At 42.1% G+C, this 17557-nt stretch overlaps 2 protein-coding genes across 13 annotated transcripts in view; one reads left to right on the top strand and one right to left on the bottom strand.

The window, feature by feature from the left end:
* The window catches only part of SRPK2 (SRSF protein kinase 2), a 142271-nt gene that overhangs the window by 122973 nt on the left and 1741 nt on the right, over nt 1-17557 (top strand). For 2 of the 6 annotated variants that reach the window (XM_051805067.1, XM_051805063.1), the window contains 4 exons: nt 233-333; nt 427-534; nt 9744-9813; nt 11057-11149. In XM_051805067.1, coding sequence (XP_051661027.1) covers nt 233-333; nt 427-534; nt 9744-9813; nt 11057-11149 — 372 coding nt within the window. Of the gene's footprint in view, nt 1-232; nt 334-426; nt 535-9743; nt 9814-9971; nt 10069-10527; nt 10621-11056; nt 11150-17557 lie in introns of those variants that run through there. The other 4 variants (XM_051805066.1, XM_051805064.1, XM_051805069.1 and 1 more) reach the window with 3 other exon arrangements.
* The window catches only part of KMT2E (lysine methyltransferase 2E (inactive)), a 62819-nt gene continuing 61593 nt past the window's right edge, over nt 16332-17557 (bottom strand). For all 7 annotated transcript variants that reach the window (XM_051805027.1, XM_051805026.1, XM_051805030.1 and 4 more), the window contains one exon: nt 16332-17552. The gene's annotated coding sequence lies outside the window, so the exon portion shown is untranslated. The remainder of the gene's footprint in view (nt 17553-17557) is intronic.

Raw genomic sequence — 17557 nt, 5'->3', positions numbered from 1 at the left:
AGTTGTTTGGCAGTTAAAGAATGCAAAAAATGTGCACTTGAAGTGTATAAGGATATTTAGAAATCAAGGTAAGAAATCCTATTTATTTTGCTTTAATTTCTTGGAACATTCAGCAAATTATTTTGATGTCTCAGTGTATGAGAACACTGGATGAAATGTCAAGGCAAAACTGCTTAGAGATAATGAATTGTACACTCAAAATATTAACTATATTGCATTTTGCTTGTGTTAGCAAAAACTCGTGCTGCTGACTTACTGGTGAATCCACTGGACCCAAGAAATGCAGATAAAATTAGAGTTAAAATTGCTGACCTGGGGAATGCCTGCTGGGTGGTAAGTGTAACTACATCCCTTTAGCTGTTCCCTGTTTAGAACAGCTCTTTTTGTTGTCCTTTTTTTCCATTAATGTGGTTCTTTCTGTTTTAGCACAAACACTTCACAGAAGACATCCAGACAAGACAATATAGATCCATAGAGGTTTTAATAGGAGCAGGTTACAGTACACCTGCTGATATCTGGAGTACAGCATGTATGGTAAGAACAATACAATGTGTATTTTACAAGAGTAAACCTCCTAAAAACTGGTTTATTTAGTGAGGAAACCTGATGGGGATGCTTTTGACATTTTGACACAAATACATTTTCATGAATTATGTTGTATCAGGTAGCTACTGATGATTTCTTCCCTTTATCTCAATTTCTCAAGCCTTCTTAATCAAAAGGAAGTATTTTGGAGAACAGTTCTAATTTTCGTGTGATGCATTTTAAACTGGTAGTCAAAAACATGCAAGTTTAGAGGGAAATATATGTGCATTTTAAATGACAAAATGTAACTGAAATAGTACAACTGCATATTTCCTTCCAGTCTTAGAATCTGTGCCTACTGTTTGCTGTGTTTACATTCTTTTCTCTTGTGTAAAGTAGCAAAACAGTGAAATACTTTAAATTCTTGCCAAGTGTAGTGAAAACATGGATCAGATCAGGCTTGCAAGTCACAGCTTCAAGTTCTAAACTTTGAAGAGAAGGAATTTAGTTTATTAGTGTAAAATATGTGGTAACATTTTGTAGAATTAGTTTTAATATAGGAACTGAAATGACAGATTTTTAAAAATCTTTAGAGAGCAGAAAAAGTGAAAACTTAATCTTGCAGCTTTTTGAAACACTCTTTTTTGTAGTATCTCTTTGAGGACAAACAAGCTACGTGCATCTTCTCGTCAAAGCTAGTGTGTATTTCCAAAAAAATGCATTAAAAATACCTTTGTCTATTTTAAAAGTGAAAACTTAATAAAATCTTTATATTTTACAAATACATGTCTGAAAAGAGTAAGAGTGTGAGGAGGAGGAGAAGGCTCAAATACTAGACACAGTTTGCAGGCGTGGGTGATGAGAAGAATTGCACAGCTCAGAGAGAGAGGAGGAGGAGGATTGAAAGGAACATAAAATCCTACATATTATAAACTCAGCAGGCCATGTGTTGGAAGTAACTAACCCGTAAGTGAAATTAAAGTATGTTTTCTCTGGAGTTGAATACTAAACTATTTAGTATTCTGGAAATATAAAGCTTTCGCTTCAGTATACAGAAAAAAAGATCCATTTCCAAATTTACTCTTCCATTTGGGGACAAAATGTACAAGTTTTCTATTACATTGAAAACAAACCATAGAAAATATTCCACAGTTTTTTTCCTTTATGATTCTTCTTTTAACTAACTACAAAATCATTATAGAGACTTCCTATTACCTTATATTTTGTAAACCTCAGTTAACTTGATAACCTTTTATGGTATTATACCCTATATTCATGTTTCTTTAGGATTGTACCTGCCCTTGCTAATTTTATGTACAGTCTTGTAGCTAAAGACATATAAAGAAGTCTGAAATATGTCTAGGATTGTGTCTTAAAGGTAGTGGGGTACTTAATAGCAATGTCGTACCCGGGGAATAAAATATTCTTAAAATACCTGGGATTGCCCAGCCTCTTACACTTTCTCTTCCATGTTATATAAGCATTACTGCTTTCTTCAAACTCAGGGAAAAAAAGCCTAAAGCATCATTGCCCCTGGAGGTATCTTAACTCAGATTCACAATTACATATGAAATATTTTAATCAGGAAATTATATTTCTGTTTTTGTGTTATGTAGATTTTAGAGATAGCAGATCATTTGAGACAGAAGTGCTTTAATTCTGTCTTCTACCATAGACTTTGGGTTTTTTCCCCTTAAAAATGCAGTAGAAATTTTATACATTTACAGCACTGACAGAGTTGTTGAATTCAGTTGTCATCATTGTATAGTTGTGTGAAAAACAGAGAGCTCACCCAAAAAATTCATCATTAGAAACCTCCCAGAATCTGCTTTCCTTCCTGTGTGGCTGAGAAAATGGGTCAGAGCACTGTGAACACTGATCCTGCATCAGATGGAAAACAGCTCTGAGGTAGGGATTGCCTTGAAGACCTTAATAGCTCTTTCTGCAGAGGACTTGTAACAGATTAACAGCCAGGGAAACATTCCTGATGTGGAACTGCAAACTCCCAAATAACTTATTTAGGCTGTCTTTTGAAATTATGATTTTAATCTCCCCAATCCCTAGAACAGTCAAGAACTGTGAAGTACCAAAGTCTTTTAATGCCACTATAAACTTGCTTTCTCAGGTTTGGTTTCCTTGTTGTACCTGCTTGTGATTTAGAAAATGCCCTTCGAGGTTACTGTGCTTTTTCATACTTAATTCACTTTGTTCCATAATTTTTACTGTTAAGTGTGTTTTCAAAAGGATTGTCTGCTGGACCAGGAGGTGTTTATTTTCAGCCAAAATACAGCTCAGATACCTGATTAGCCATGTTGTCCAAGACTGTCAAAGGGGAGCAAAGAGATGACTTTGTCATGTTCTGTTGCTTGTACAAGTCCAGAGTCATTAAGGGCATTTTTGGAAGCAGTACTATGCAAAATGAGTGGTCCAGCAATATAATAAATTTAGTGTCCCTAGGGTTTCTGTGTCAGAGATTTATGTGTATGTAAAAAACATCAATCTTTTTGTGTGTCTTGGATTTTATGATGGAGGACGTGGAATGCATGGTACCAGGATTCACCTGGGATCTTAACTTGGTCTTGTGCTTTATGGATCTCCATATGAGCCTCAGGTTTTCACTACCTTGTGTTTGCTAATGAAATAGTCTTGCTCACTGAGAATAGCATTGATGAAGAGAAGCAAAGCTGCTGTTTCTTGTGTTGGCTTGTATTTATGGCATAAAGTGTGTTAAGGCAAGCGCAGAGGTTGTGTTTTATCACAGCAGCAGCAGACTGTCTTTTTTTCATCATACCATTTGCTCATCAGTTTTACATAATCTTTTGTAATGAGGATGGAAATTATGTTTTTAAACAAAAGCCTCTGATAAATGGGCCTTAGGCATGCAAAACATCTGTATTCCTGTGTGCACAGCAACTTCCAGAATACCCCCTTATGAATCTTGCCTTTGGGACGTGTTATGTCACGTCTGTGTGTAGAGGGTTCCTTACCTGGCCTCTGCTGGTATGGGTTGGCTTTGCCTAGGCATGAGCTCTGTGGTTTCAGTGCCGCTTCCAGGAAAGAATAGTCTGTTTTATTTGTACTGTCTTCAGTGTGTGAGTAGCCAGAGTTTCTGGTCAGGATTACTTGTGCTGGAAGCAGACTTAATCAGGGAGATGTTAACGACTCCACCCAAATAGCAGAAGAGGGCAAAATAACTCAGTGCTAATAACCTCACAGTGCTGTTTCTTTGATGTTATGTCAGTGAATAAGCAGCATTGTAAAGCCAGCAGCCTCTGAGCTGAATCTTCTAATTTGAGATGGTTTGACGTGGCCCAGTTCTTGTGCCCATGACTTCTTCAAATCAGATTTAAAGGATGGGCATGAGTATCCCCAGGCCAGTACCAGTCCTGTGCTCAGGTGATCTGAGTCTCAGTCTTTAAGAAAAACTAAATAAAAAGGAAGGGGGAAAAAAAGAGAATGACATGTATCTTTGGGAGCTTACAATCAGTGCATGCACAAAGTGCTGGGGAACTAATGAAGGAGGTTGGATGTCAGTGGGCTTTTCCAGACCACGATGGAGTTGTTCACTTGTTCTGTGCTCAGCAAAGCATGCAAAAAAGTGTAACATATTTTTTTCCCTAGACTTTGGTGACCTCAGGCGGAGTGATTGTTGCTGTCATTTTCTGGACGTTTATAAATTTTGCTAGGGAAATTGTACAGTGCTCTTGTATTTTTCTTTTAACAATGTGGCCTATTTAAGTGGAATATCCAGATGCTCTCATGGAAAGCTAGACACAGCTAGATATGGGATTCACTCTCCATATTTATTAAATTCCAGAAAATGTTCCCTTGCTGTACTAAGCCTTAATTTAATTCTGCCAATGGGGAGGTGCATCTCTCAGTTTCACCCCAAAAAAAGGAATAGATTTGGAGCCAGCAGTACCTTTGACAGGACTGAAACCACTCTTGATGATTTAATTTTATCAGGCTGAATTTCCACATTTGCAGTATTGAGAAGGTTGCTTTCTGTAGAGCAGAAACTGAACAGACACTGCATGATTTAGCATTTCCTAAATCCCAGAAAACATGGAACGCAGTACGCCACTGCTGCTGCCAAGAAATCCTGGCAAGATGAGGGAGTTAGTACTGGCAGACGGCATCCCTTTGTATTGCTCCTGGAAATGGTTGCAAGCACCACAATTCTACCACTTTTCCTTGTTTATGCTCTGGATTTGAGACAGGAAAAACACCTGAAGTGATGAGTCTCATCATGACTTTGGTTGTTCATGATGTGCGCTCTTGTTTGAGCTGCAGGGAGGAGATGACTTTATCACAAGCTGGGACATGAACAAGATATGTTTTTAACACTTTTCTGAGGTGGCTTTTCTGGAGAGTTGTGATTCCTGCAGTATCTTGTTTTTACAATAAGAACTAGCAAATAGATCATAGCTGCAGATCAGCAGGAAGTCAGGGAAGGTGAAAATTGTACTTGGTGTTTTATCTACCCAAAGAGAATATAAATGATGAAAGAAAACACTACTGAGTGAGAAGGGAAGGGGATGGGCAAAGAGCTTTCAAAATGAGGGAGGTGCTACTACAAGCAGGCAAGCTTACAGTGGTGGGTTTTTAGTATGAGCATTTCTGTTCATGTGAGAGAACTCGGAGGAACAGAATGAAGAATTAGCAGGATATAGTAACTTAGGATGTCAAAATAAAACCTACGTGTAAGTGCTTGTAGGTAACTGGGAGCTTGTGTCCCTGATTTACTTCTTTGTATGATGTCCTCTAACATGGGGTGGAGAGGTAACTGTCCTTAACTACTCTTACAGTGTTGTAAGCAGGGAAAAATGATCATGTCTCCATGGGATCATGAGTATTATCATGCTAGTATGTGTGAGTGGCACATACTAAAGGTGTGATGACAAGCCTCAGCCTGCACAGAGGCAGTAGTGTGAGGAAAAATGGGAAATCAAAAATGTGGGTTTGAGAGGAGAAAAACCTGAAGTCGTTATGCACATATTTTTCAGTAGGCAGATACAGTACAGAATGCTGTTATTAATCACTGTACACCCTTTTTGAGGGTGGTGGGTGGACAACCTGAAACATTTAACAGAAAATGATTTTCCAGAGAAGCTGACTTTCCATGGGATGTGCATGAGATAGGAGTATGGCAAATGAAAGAACCCTGTTTTCTTTCCAAGCATCCCATGCAAGTCTCTGTTTTGTATATCTGGCCTTTCTTACCAAGTACTAACCGTGCAAAATGCCTTTCATATTCTTTCCATTGCCCGGCTCTTCAGATATCCACGGGAGAACAAACAGCCAGGAGGTGTGCGTGTCTCAAAAAGCTTTTTGCTCTTCTTTCCGTGCTCCCACTTACCTGTGGAACAGCATTCTTAAAACCAAGCCTATTTTTAAAGCAGTTACAGTCATCTCATTCACGTCTCTTCATTTCAGCTGGGGCAGAGAAACTCTGGCCAAGAGCCGGATCTCATCTGTCAAAACAATAATTCTGGCCTGTAGCTTGTTGTCCTTTTTCAGTTGGAGCTTCAGTTCAGGGAAGCTGATGCAGTCCAAGTGAATTGTTCTTCTAGTCCTCTCCCAGACAGCTTTCCCTAGGCATGCATCCATTTTTCAATGACCAGATTGAGAACACAGCTGTCACACAGTGAAAATGTAGCTATTTCCAATTGTGTGATTAGACATGGATCCATAATATCCAATAGTGATGCCAACAGTTCAGTAGTGTGGTAGGTTCATATACAGTCGTGTGGCAGGAAAGAAACAGAGCCTCTCCAGAGCCTATTGATGTGAAAGGTTCTCCATCTGCAGATGGAGAAAAGCAGTTTAAGTGGTTTTTTGTGATAACCTTGGGAAAGTGGTAAGTGGGAATTGCGAGTACAGTCAGTAAGGATGGATGATTGCCTTGGGCTTCTGTGGCATATGCTGAGTGTGCTGCATCTCAATTTATATCTCCATATAATAAATGAAATGCTGGCTTCTATTGAGGTAAATGTCAACACTGAGTAAAAAACATTATGGTATTTCGAAGTTGGAGTTTCTGTCAAGAAACTAGTTTTCATAAATTAATACTTTCAAAGGGAAACTAAGTAAATTATGGTTACTCTGTATTTGTAGCATCATGAAAAATACAACCAAATTTAGGTTTAAAGAGATTTCTAGTAGTCTACCTTTTTCTTGAACCAGGATTGACATGAAAATTAGATGATTTTCAGAGATGAAAATTCAGATGAAATTCAGAGCCTCGTCCAGTTCAAGGGTGCATACCTGTCAGGATGGCATTTCCACAGCCTTTCTGAGCAGCCTGTCCCAGTACTCAGCCAGTGTTGCCAAAGAATTTTTTTCCTTATATTTGATTGGAATTTCCCATCTCGCAGCTCGTTTCCTCCCTGTTGTCCTTTCATTGGGAAGAGTGTATCTTGGGCTTCTGTGTTATTGCCTCCAGGCAGTGGAGTGCAGCAACTGAATCCCTCCTCCTCTCCTTCTCCAACCTGAGCAAACCCAGCTGCACCAGCCTCCCATCCTATATCCTCTGCTACACCTGAGGCCAGGTTTTCCCTGGCCTTTCTCCAGTCTGACAGGCTCACCCTCCTGCTGGTGGCCCCAGACTGGTCACAGGTCTGCAGGTACACGTGTGAGTGCTGAGGAGAGGGGTGGTGACAGGATTGTGACGTACAGCACTGTGCTCACCCTGCGGGTCTCAGCCTCCTGATGCCATCGCAGAGGGTCAGCGACTTCCCTTATGGGGGCTGGGTGGTTGTATTACCTACAACTGGGTGTGAAGCGTGGGTAAGTACTGGGAGTGACCAGGAAGTCCAGAGCAGCAGTGTATGGCCAAAACTGTGGTTCTGAGTAACCAGTGACAGAGAGCTGCTCTTCCAGTGGCACTGACTCACTAGTGGGATGGGCTTTCCAGTGCACCGTGCGTTTGGACGTGGGTTTAAAGAGCAGAAAACCCTGACTGATACAATCCAAAGGTGTCATTGTCCTTCTTACAGCTATTTATGTGTTTATTAGTGTATTTTTAATGCTGATTCTTTATGATAAAAACCTAGATATGGGTTTTATTCTTTTTTAAATGAGGCTCAATTAATTTCATTTATCTTGCACTGCGTGCCAGTCCGTCCTACAAATATCTGGGAACATGTTACCAGGTTGCCACAGATGAAACTGTGGGACATTGTCCTCCATGGATGCTAAGAATTATTACAAATATTTATCCCAGCACCTCTCTCTAGGCTCTCCCTGTGTGCATCTGAGTTGGAAGTTTTTTCGTTCTCAGTGCAGAGTCCTTTAGGGAGACTCAGGAAGTAAACATGTGAGGTGCTGTGGCTCCAACCCTTCCTGGGATAGTCAGAGCTATACACAAAAGGGAAAAAAGAAGCAGCATCATTTTGAAAACCTTTAGTTTTTCTTCAGCAAGAGGGTGGTATAAATATCCCAAACCTATGAGAGTTTGCAGCTTTTGCGCTACACAAACCGATCTAACATTCAGAGTAGCACAGTGATATGTTACTTCTTGTGCTCCTCTCTGGACAGTTTTTACAGTTTTTCATTTTAATCTTTTTTGTCCCACGCAGACATATCAAGCTATTAATACGTCATTTTTTGGGACAGAAACTGTATTCTTGTGGAGTCTACCTTTGTGGCTAAATTCAGCTACATTTTTGTTGGTCTCTGGGAATCTGTTACAGCAGTGAGTTTCTTAATGTGCTCAGAAATCAGCCCCATCAGTGTGTGTTCTCCTAGGAAAGCTGGTCCATGAGATATGGAGAGGACACTTGGATCTTCTCAGTCTCATGTTCAAGAGAATGACAATGTTCTCTGTGTTGTGTTTGGGGTCTCTCCCAGTGATCTCTTCTGGCTACTGTTAAAATCTATTTCAGTTTAGAAATCTGGTATTTTATGAAGTCCTTCAGACTTTTTCCAGCTGTAAAATGAAAACTGTCAATGTTGAGCTAAGAGTAGAATAAAAGAAAAAGTGAATGACTGTTTATTAAGTGATAGTGACTTTAGAAATTAAAGGCCCATTCATATGATCAACAGAAATGTCATCAAGGAGCATTCTTGTTTTCTTGGCTGCTATGTGTGATTGCAGTGAATTGTGTTGGCTGTAGCCCACTTGGATGACACTGCAGTTCACAGCTTGAAAAAGACAAGTACCCATAAATAGGCTAAATTTACAGGTGATTTAACAACTCCAGATTATAAATTGCAACAGAAAACTGTCTATTTTCAGAAGGCAGATTTTTTGTAGTAAATGTTCTAACAGAATGAAATTCCATCCTAGAACTGTGCCAGGAAGTTCTGCCTGATTTTTGGAATGGTTTTCTGGATCAGATGTTTTCCCGGGTCTTGGACGTGGAAAATATTTTGGTGTTTAAACCACCTGGAAAAAATTAGATTCCTGTAGCTTTTTGGGCAGTTGCTGAGCCAGAGCTGAAAGAGAATAGTTTAACAAATTAAACTAGAGGAATCCATGTTTTACACAAGGGGCTCTCATAGTTGCTTCAGTGCTTCTTGGCATTTCATATTCATTGCACCCATAAAGAGAAGCTCAGGTTTGCTGTACCATGGCACAGGTTTTTCATCCCATTGAAGCATTGCCATGGCCTGGAGGGATCAAATGTTATGTTGTCTGCTCTGGATTCCCCATCAGCATCAGTCTCACTGTTTACCCCATTATTGCAGTGTTTACTTTGATGACTTCTGATTCAACAAAAATACTTTTTTTCTAGAATTTGAGTCTTCCAAGAAGCTTCCCCTGTTTGCTTATTTCAGGTGGTTAATTATAGCTCTAAATGGATTTTATTTGTGATTCAGACTTTTTTAGTTCAGTCTCCAGTGTGCAGTCTGACAGGTGAAGAGCCTTCAGGTACATGTGTAGCTCTTATTATATATTTAGAAATACCTCTGAGCCTCATTAACTCACACAATCTTAACATGATCACCAGAGAACACATTAGTATGTAAAGCCACGTTGAACATGTTGCTGGGCCTCCAGCCCCAGGCTGAGTGTGGGGCTCTCCAGAGCCCAGGTTCCTGCTGTCCTTGCACTGCAGGGATGATGGTCCCCAGGTAAGATGGTCCCTCTCCTCAGTCTTGACCTTTGAATGTTAATTCCCTCTCGGTTCTGAGACAGTTGTGGTGTTTTGCTGACATCTTACAATCAAAAACATTATTTCTGAAATACCATAAATATGTCTGTTATGTTATAGGCTTTTGAACTAGCGACTGGAGATTATTTGTTTGAACCACACTCTGGTGAAGACTATTCCAGGGATGAAGGTATGAATCTTTTGAGACACAGTAAGAGTTTCTACATATTTTCATACTCCTCTTCTTAAATTTCCAGTGAGCTTACAGTGGGGTTAAGTTTTGTGTTTGAGTAGAACTGTTCATACACATTGTTTTCAGAATATAAATATGGTTTTCTTTCTTTTTAGTTTTAAGTTCCACCACTAGCAATGGGTGGGCAAAAAGTCCCTTCTGCAGATATTCATCTACTTAACAACTGCCTGAAGGAATTAAACTACCCTTCTTGTAAGACTGCATATGTGTGGAAACCTGATTGAAAATAACAACATTTTAGTTTAGAAAAGAAACGACAAATTTGAACTTGATAGTATTTCCTCTTTATAAGAGTGACACTGGAATAATGTTTACATTGTGTATTCTTATTTGAAATAGGCAATTACTAATTTTTTTTTTTAAATCAGAGTTAACTCCTGCTTCCATCTGTATACCTGTCCATTTTCATGCTTGTTTGCTTGTAAATGCTCTTTGCAGTGGTAATGTGGGCATCATTCATTGTTCCTAAATGCTACTAATGATGCCAGAGCTCTGCTGATCCTGGAAACCTCTGCATGGATTTGCTGCAAACATTGTTGATTTGAAACTATTTCTGATTTTTTACTAATTCCAGTTTCTTTCCTCTTCTTTTTTATCCCATCCTTTCCCTGCCCCTTCCACTCCCGTATCCTTTTTTTCTCTCCCTCATAGACCACATAGCACACATCATAGAGCTGCTAGGCAATATCCCAAGGCACTTTGCTCTATCTGGAAAATATTCTCGGGAATTCTTCAATCGCAGAGGTAGTACCTCTTCTTTTTGAAAGGTGCCGTGATGCAGACAGAAGTGGAATTGCTGTTGCTGGTTATAGCACGTCCCAGTGAGGAGCATTTCCTGAAATCATACAACAAAATTTTCTTTTTAAAAAGCAAAATGCGCAGGAATCTCTGGCAAATTTTTTAATTTTTTAGCCACCTGTTCTGAAAAATAACTATTGGTACATTTTAAATTACGTGGCAAAACTTGTTTGTGGCAGCTGATACTCAAATGATGTTTTGAGAAGGAAGTTTTGCTGAAAGGATCTTTCCAAAGTAGCCACTGAGCAAGCAGTGTGCACGTGTGGTTTTTACCAGGATCAATCTATTTCTGTCTGTACCGGGCCAGTGTTAGTGTGTGCATGCAATGTACTGATTAAACTGTTGTATGTTTCTGTTTTGCTGGCAATGTTCTCCAATGCAGACCACATAGCATTGATCATTGAACTGCTGGGAAAAATCCCTCGAAAATACGCTATGTTGGGGAAATATTCCAAGGAGTTTTTCACCAAAAAAGGTAACGGTATTTATGCAACACTAATTTAAAGCATAATGCTATCCAAAAGGAGAATATGTTCATTTATGGGTACTGAAGAAATATATCCGTTTAAATGGAGAGCTCTTATTGAAGAAGAATTTTGGTGTAAACTTGGCTTTCTGAGAAAAGCCACAATTTTCAGTATTCATTTCAGTATTTCATTTAAAATTCATTTTGGGAAGTGCTCAACAGAGTGTGGATGTTAACAAGTGTCTGTGTGAATCTGTTGTCTGATGTTTGTGCAAATGTGAGGACTCTCTGCGTAGTTTGTAATGTGATGGAAAATCCTCTGTCAGCAACTTTAGATCATACGTGGTGGTCCAGCAGGTGCTGGTAAGAAATAACGGAGGTGGGAAGGGAATACTCGGGCAGTGGACACTCGGCTGTGTGCAGTCGGTCTCACAGGAGCAGGCAGGGCAGGGGCTTCTTTGACACGTGAGGGAATGTGGTGATGCCTCAAGTGTCTTTTGTCCCCTCGGTGTATGAGACAGCACTGTGCTGTATCGAGGGACAGGGTGTGTATGAAGCTCCTACATGGTTGGGGGAAGATCTAGGGCTGTCAGCTGCAGCTGGTGAGTGCTTTCCTGCTGGACAGGATTCCCTCTTGCCCGTGACTCCGCAGGCCTGAGCGCAGCTCGTCGGCAGGGCTGGCGCTGGTCAACCAGTGGCATCGGACACGTGGGGTGCTGGGGGGCTGAGGGGCAGTGCTGGGCTGCAGCAGCTTGGGGTCATGAGGCAGGACAAGATCCAGTGATTGATCCTCCCTTGTAGAAGAGCTGCCTGTTCTGGGCGTGGATATTTCTGGTCCAGCAGGGACCTCTGCAGCCTTGGTGTCCTCAAGGAGGCTGTTAATGGTGTTTAGGCACAGTGCAGAGAAGGGCAGCAGTGATGATGTAGGAGAGAGCAGCTGCCCTTTAGGGGAGTCTGAAGTGCCTGGGGCTTTTTAGTGTGGAGAGGAGAAGGCTGCTGGAGGAATTGTCGAGGTTTTCGTAACTGGGAATTCAGTGGATAAGCTGTTTGCCAGCACCCACCGCGTTAGAGCTGGGGGAAGCCCAGTGAAATTTAGAGGGGGTGGCTTTAAAACAAGCACTTCCCTATTCAGCAGGCAGTAAGCTTCAGGAGCTGCCGCAGGGGGCAGAGGGAGAGGCTGTTATCAACAGGCTTAAAACAATCTCCTGTTAACTGATATGAACAAACTCAAGGCCCTCAGGCACCCCCAGACAAGGAGTGCGGCTGCTGGAGTGAGGCAGGGCCTGCAGAAGGGCTCCTCTGCCAGCCCTCACTGCCCCTTCCTGTTTGTCAGAGGCTGCAACTAAATTAGTAAGACCCCCCCAGCCTGACCCTCCCTTAAAGTGTATCATGTTCCTAATTTTCACCTTACAGCAGATGGGTTGGCATTTTCTAGTGATGTCACAGAACTGTAAAATGACCAGTTATTCAGTAACTGCAGTGTTGGCAGTGCACAGAAGAGGGCAGTTTGTAAAATTCCTGTGAAGTGGAGAGTTTCTCCTGCTTCCATGAGCATCTTCAACTGCAGACTGTCAGGGTTGTGCTCTAGGGCCTGAACTTCAGTGACATTCCTCAGAGGCACTGAGAGTGCCTCTTGAATCCCACAGGGTGGGATTTAAGCACCTTAAAAGGCTTGGGTTCACCCACCATACAAAACATAAGTGGAGGTTTGCTATGGAAGATTAAGTAGACTAGATTCCACCTGTTTCTGCTCAAACCAGAAAATCTCAAATGCAAGACGAAGGACTAATAGCCTAAGCTGCATTTTCAGATCATCCCAGTTATTCTGCTATTGCAGGCTGGGAAAACTAAAGTGCTTTGTGGAGGAATAACAGAGGTAGCAGGTTTCCTGCTCACTTGAGCATCTTTTCTTTGAATTGGGCATGAGGTATCCTTTTCCTTGCCATCCCAGTACTGCCAGCCTCTGGTGCCCCTAGGAGGGATTTGCCTGTGGTGGGCTGGCAGAGATAGGCCAGCAAGCTGATGCATTTTGTTTTCATCTGCTTGTGGCCTGAGCACTGGAGATCAGAAGCCCTGTGGCACAGGCGTGAGGATCTTCAGAGAATTCTCTTTGTGGTGTAAAGGTGGGCTTAAAAAACTTGCTGTAGGCCCCTGTTTTGAAAACATCAGCCTCAGGGGAAAATAAAAAAAATCATGATTTTTGCTCCTGTCCATAAGTTTGACCTCAGAGAGAAGCTTTTAAGCATTTCAGTTGAGCCACTGAAGTCACAGGCACAAAAAGAAAGGTGTTAGGAACTAATGAGTTTACAGGATTGAGCCCCTTCTCAGTAATTGACTGAAGCAGTTTGTGACATTCAAACTGGAGGGTGGGTTTTAAAAAGGAAAAGCATTTGCAAGTCACTTCTTAGTCACTATAACACAAATGCTCACATACTTTTTATAGGGTCTGATCTTGATTGAGCCCAGTAATAACTCTAGGGAGTCCTTTTCTGCAGTGTCTTCATGGCAGTTATTTTGACTGTAAAAATGATTAATACGTTTTGGCATTAAAACTTGAAACACTTTTATTTTTCTTCCAGTATTTGCTGACTTTACCTTTTGAAAGGTGCAACAAAGAGAAGTACTGCTGCTCATTTACTATCCTGGAAGGGAAGGGGAGGGCTCTTCTCCACCTCCCTCGCTTCCATCTGCTGTACTGGGAGATCTTTCCAGCAGTCCTTGTGTTAGTTCTGGGGACCATGTCATATGTACATAGCAGCAGAATATATCCCACTGCTGCTTCCCCAGTCCTTCATGTCATCCATGTCTTACTGTTCAATAATCTGTCCTCCTCTTGCCTGGTGACACATCTTAAATTTGTCTTTGGCAAATTTCATAGACTAGTTCTGGTTTTTTGTGTTGTCGTCAGCAGAGAGAGCTTTAAATAGGATCTCCCCCCCAGGTTCTCCGGCAATTTTTAGTGATTTCCTTCTGACTTAACATTGCACTTTTCAGAGGGATCATTGCTGCCTCTGCTTTGGCAAAGGGTTTTTACAGCTCTGACAGCTCTGTTGTCCCCTGCAGATTATTTCCTGTGTGCTTCACTATAAAAAATCTAAATAAAGAGCTTCTGCTAGGAAGATTTCACTTAGTATTACATTTTTAGCATTTCTTTGAAAATTCATGGTAATGCCCTGAATATGGATGGTATCAGACCGGTGGGGCCTGTGCTTTTAATTTCTCCCTTAAATACAGGTACAGGCTTGCTCTCCTCACCCTGCCTCATTAAATAGATGAAAGTACATGTTGGCAGACACCTCCGTTTTCTGTGCTGCTCTCTTCCGCTTCAGGATGGAAATGAAAAGGACCCACCACATGAAAATTAATTCTTAGGGTGTTTTGTCCACCCTAAGTTGTGTTAATTGTCTTTTACTTACCCTATTTTGATTCCATGGTCAGCATCATGATTCTTATTGAAAACTGAAGCTCTAGTTTAATTTGTGGCCCCCACACATAATTTTTGCTGTATCCTACCTTCTTAAACGCTTTTACAATCTTCATAGAATTTTTTGTGGAAAACTTGAGTCCACAGTGCTAAAATAGTTCCTTCCTCAGCAAAAAAACTCTACTGAATATTGTGCTGGTCTTAGTGTGAGCATTTACAAAATAAGGAGTACTCAAACAGCACAAACTTGCCTTCCACAGTGACGCCAGGAGCCTCATCATGCAGTCTTACCTTACCAAATCTGAGGGAGGAAAGATGCTGGAAACAATATAATGGGAAACAATATAATGCAGAGAGGAAGACAGTGCTGCATGGAAACACACACCCTCCCCCACAGATAGCCTAGTTTGGTAAATGATTGTGACAACCCTTGCAATGATTGTTGTCAGCTGGGGAAGCCATGGACACAGCCTGATTTTTTTTTTTTTTTTTTTTTAGTAAATTTTTACTTGCACTCAATAATAAGTCACTGTTTTCTATTGCTTTTAGGCAGTATTTGAGTCTGTGCTTACATAATTTACTACCTGTTCTTATAAGTAGTCACCAGTATACACTTTTGGAAACCTTCCAAAAGGTAAGATTTTCAGCAGTTAAGTTTCAGAGTTGCACAAAGATTTAAAGGGCTGAGAGTGAGGCTGGAAATGAGTAAGCTGCTCTGAGATGTGCTGTCCTTCCTGTACGTTCATACTGTGGGACAGTTGTGGGCCCAAAGCGGAGCCTTTTTGTGTTTGACTGGCAGGTACTGATGGGACACATTTGTGCTGTAAATGTTCAGACACAAAACAGGAGAACGCAGCCTCTGCTTACTCCCCTCTCAGAAACCTGCTGCCCTGTGAGATGGAAAGAGGACAGTGGGCCAGCTGTGGGTAGCACATCCTGAGTTTCTCTTACCAGCAGGATTTTTGTTCACTTGCAAGTGATGGGTCATTTGCAGACTTGCACTTTTGGGGACCTGGTGACAGGGGCTGGAGAGCTGCCTTTTCAGGCACCTCACCCTGTAGGACCTTCTGCTGAGGGCTGAGCCAGCAGATATGTGGCCTGCTGAGCCTTTGGGGGTTTTGTTCCATTGCACTGAGATGCTCAGACTCTTGGGCAGTCTGACACAGGTTTCTTCTCCCTGGAACTTCTCTAGCCACAGGGATGTACAGAGACTCTGACTGCGAGCTGATGTCTGATGGCGTTTTATGGGCAGTAGGTTACAGCCATGCATAACCACCAAGCTGGCAGACCACTTTGCTTAAATACAGTATGGCCTGCCTGCCCCCTTAGCAGATGGCATAGTGGGCTTGTGAAGCTGTGGAGGAGCCACGTTCAGCTTCCTGTTGTGGGTGAGACCCCATCACTCTCCTCAGCAGTTCAGGGGACATTGCAGATACGCCACAGGGTAACATGGTACCATGGTTATTACCAGGATTACCATGGTAATCCCTTCATCACATACCTCATGGTCCATCTCATGGCTTTAGGCCTCAAGTTTTTTGCTGTGTCACGTGGAGACTGTCTGGGTCAGACATACGCCTGAGAAGAAGGGAGATGGCCATGGCTTGCCTTAAGAGTATAGAAATATGGCAGAAAACAACTGCCCTTGTGTTCCATCTGGTCCTCAGAGATCAGAGGGCTGGGTGCAGCTGGGCTTAGTTACTGCTTAGAACAGATCAGGCGCTCTTAAGTCTGGTTGTGTTTAGTAAGAACTTTCACAAATGCAGATCTGTGACAAGTATAGTTTATTGAAACAACAGGCTATAGGTTGTCGTGAGATTGCTGGTGATAAATGTACTAGATGTCCAAAATATAAGTGTATAGCAAGCACTGCGTACAAGTGTTCCTGGGTATGCTCCAACACAGTCAGAAGCACAAATCTTACTAGATGGGTGTCTCTGCTTTGGGATAGAGAGATGAGTGAGCCCGTTGACTCGTGTCATCCTCCTCACAGAGGATTTCAAATGTCAGATTGATCCTTTTGGTAGAAGTGGAGGCGATACCATAGTCAAATTCCCTGCTATTGCCATCATAAATGGAGGGGGGGCAGCCATGTCATACGTAAACAAGGGATAGCAAGAGCCTCAATTACAAAGGCTGCGGGTCTTGCACAAGGTGACATCTCAGTCCCTCTTCCACCCAGCTGATTGCAGCAGTAGGGGTCATCTGGCCTGATAACCTGGTAATCCATGGTAATCCCTTCATCACATACCTCATGGTCCATCTCATGGCTTTAGGCCTCATTCCTACGCAGTGAAGGAGCAGGAAACTGAAGAGTCTTCCCCATCATGCCAGATGAGCTGTGGGCTGACCTGGATAATATTGCTGGTTTTAATGGCAGACAGGTGCTCGCCTCTGCTTTGGTCTGAGACACGTTGCCAGGTTGGCCAGATGTACAATTCCCCCCCTCTGTGAGAACTCAGATCCTGCAGCTGCTGCCACCACTTGTCTCAGTGGTTGGTTGAAGGAGACGTGGGCAGCAGCAGGTGCTTCCTTCTCAGGAAGGATTCGGACCAAGCCTCCTGGGGGTGTTTACCTGGGACACAGAGCAGAATCCCTTGAGTGCCAAACCTCCCTGCTCTGCTTGGTTAGGAATGAATCGCTGCTCTGCTGCATTGTTGGCAAGTGCCATGGAGCAAGGCAGGGACCTGTGTTTCTGAGACCTCTGTCGTGGGATCAGAGCAGATTTTGTAAAACTTGGGTTCACTGGCTGATGAAGAAGGAAAGGCCTGCAGTGTTCTTTGCCCACAGTGTGAGCCTGTGTGTGAGTCTGTTGTGTGTGGGAGAGTGGAGACAGCAGGAAACATCAGTGGAGTCCAGGTATAACGTGCTGTCTGCTGTAGGAATGGTTTCTTGGTTTTGACATCGGACATATTCGTCTCCTTTGAGGACCTCAAGCTTGCTGTGTGCTGTCCTTCATCAGCAATGATTCTCAGCCTGGTCAAGGTGCTGTG

The sequence above is a fragment of the Manacus candei genome, unplaced genomic scaffold (assembly GCF_025592945.1).
Source record: "Manacus candei isolate 608988 ecotype Guabito, Panama unplaced genomic scaffold, ASM2559294v1 h1tg000063l, whole genome shotgun sequence".
Taxonomy (NCBI): Eukaryota; Metazoa; Chordata; class Aves; order Passeriformes; family Pipridae; genus Manacus; species Manacus candei.
The sequence above is the reverse complement of the archived record's forward strand: the minus strand, read 5'-3'. Positions and strand labels throughout refer to the sequence as shown.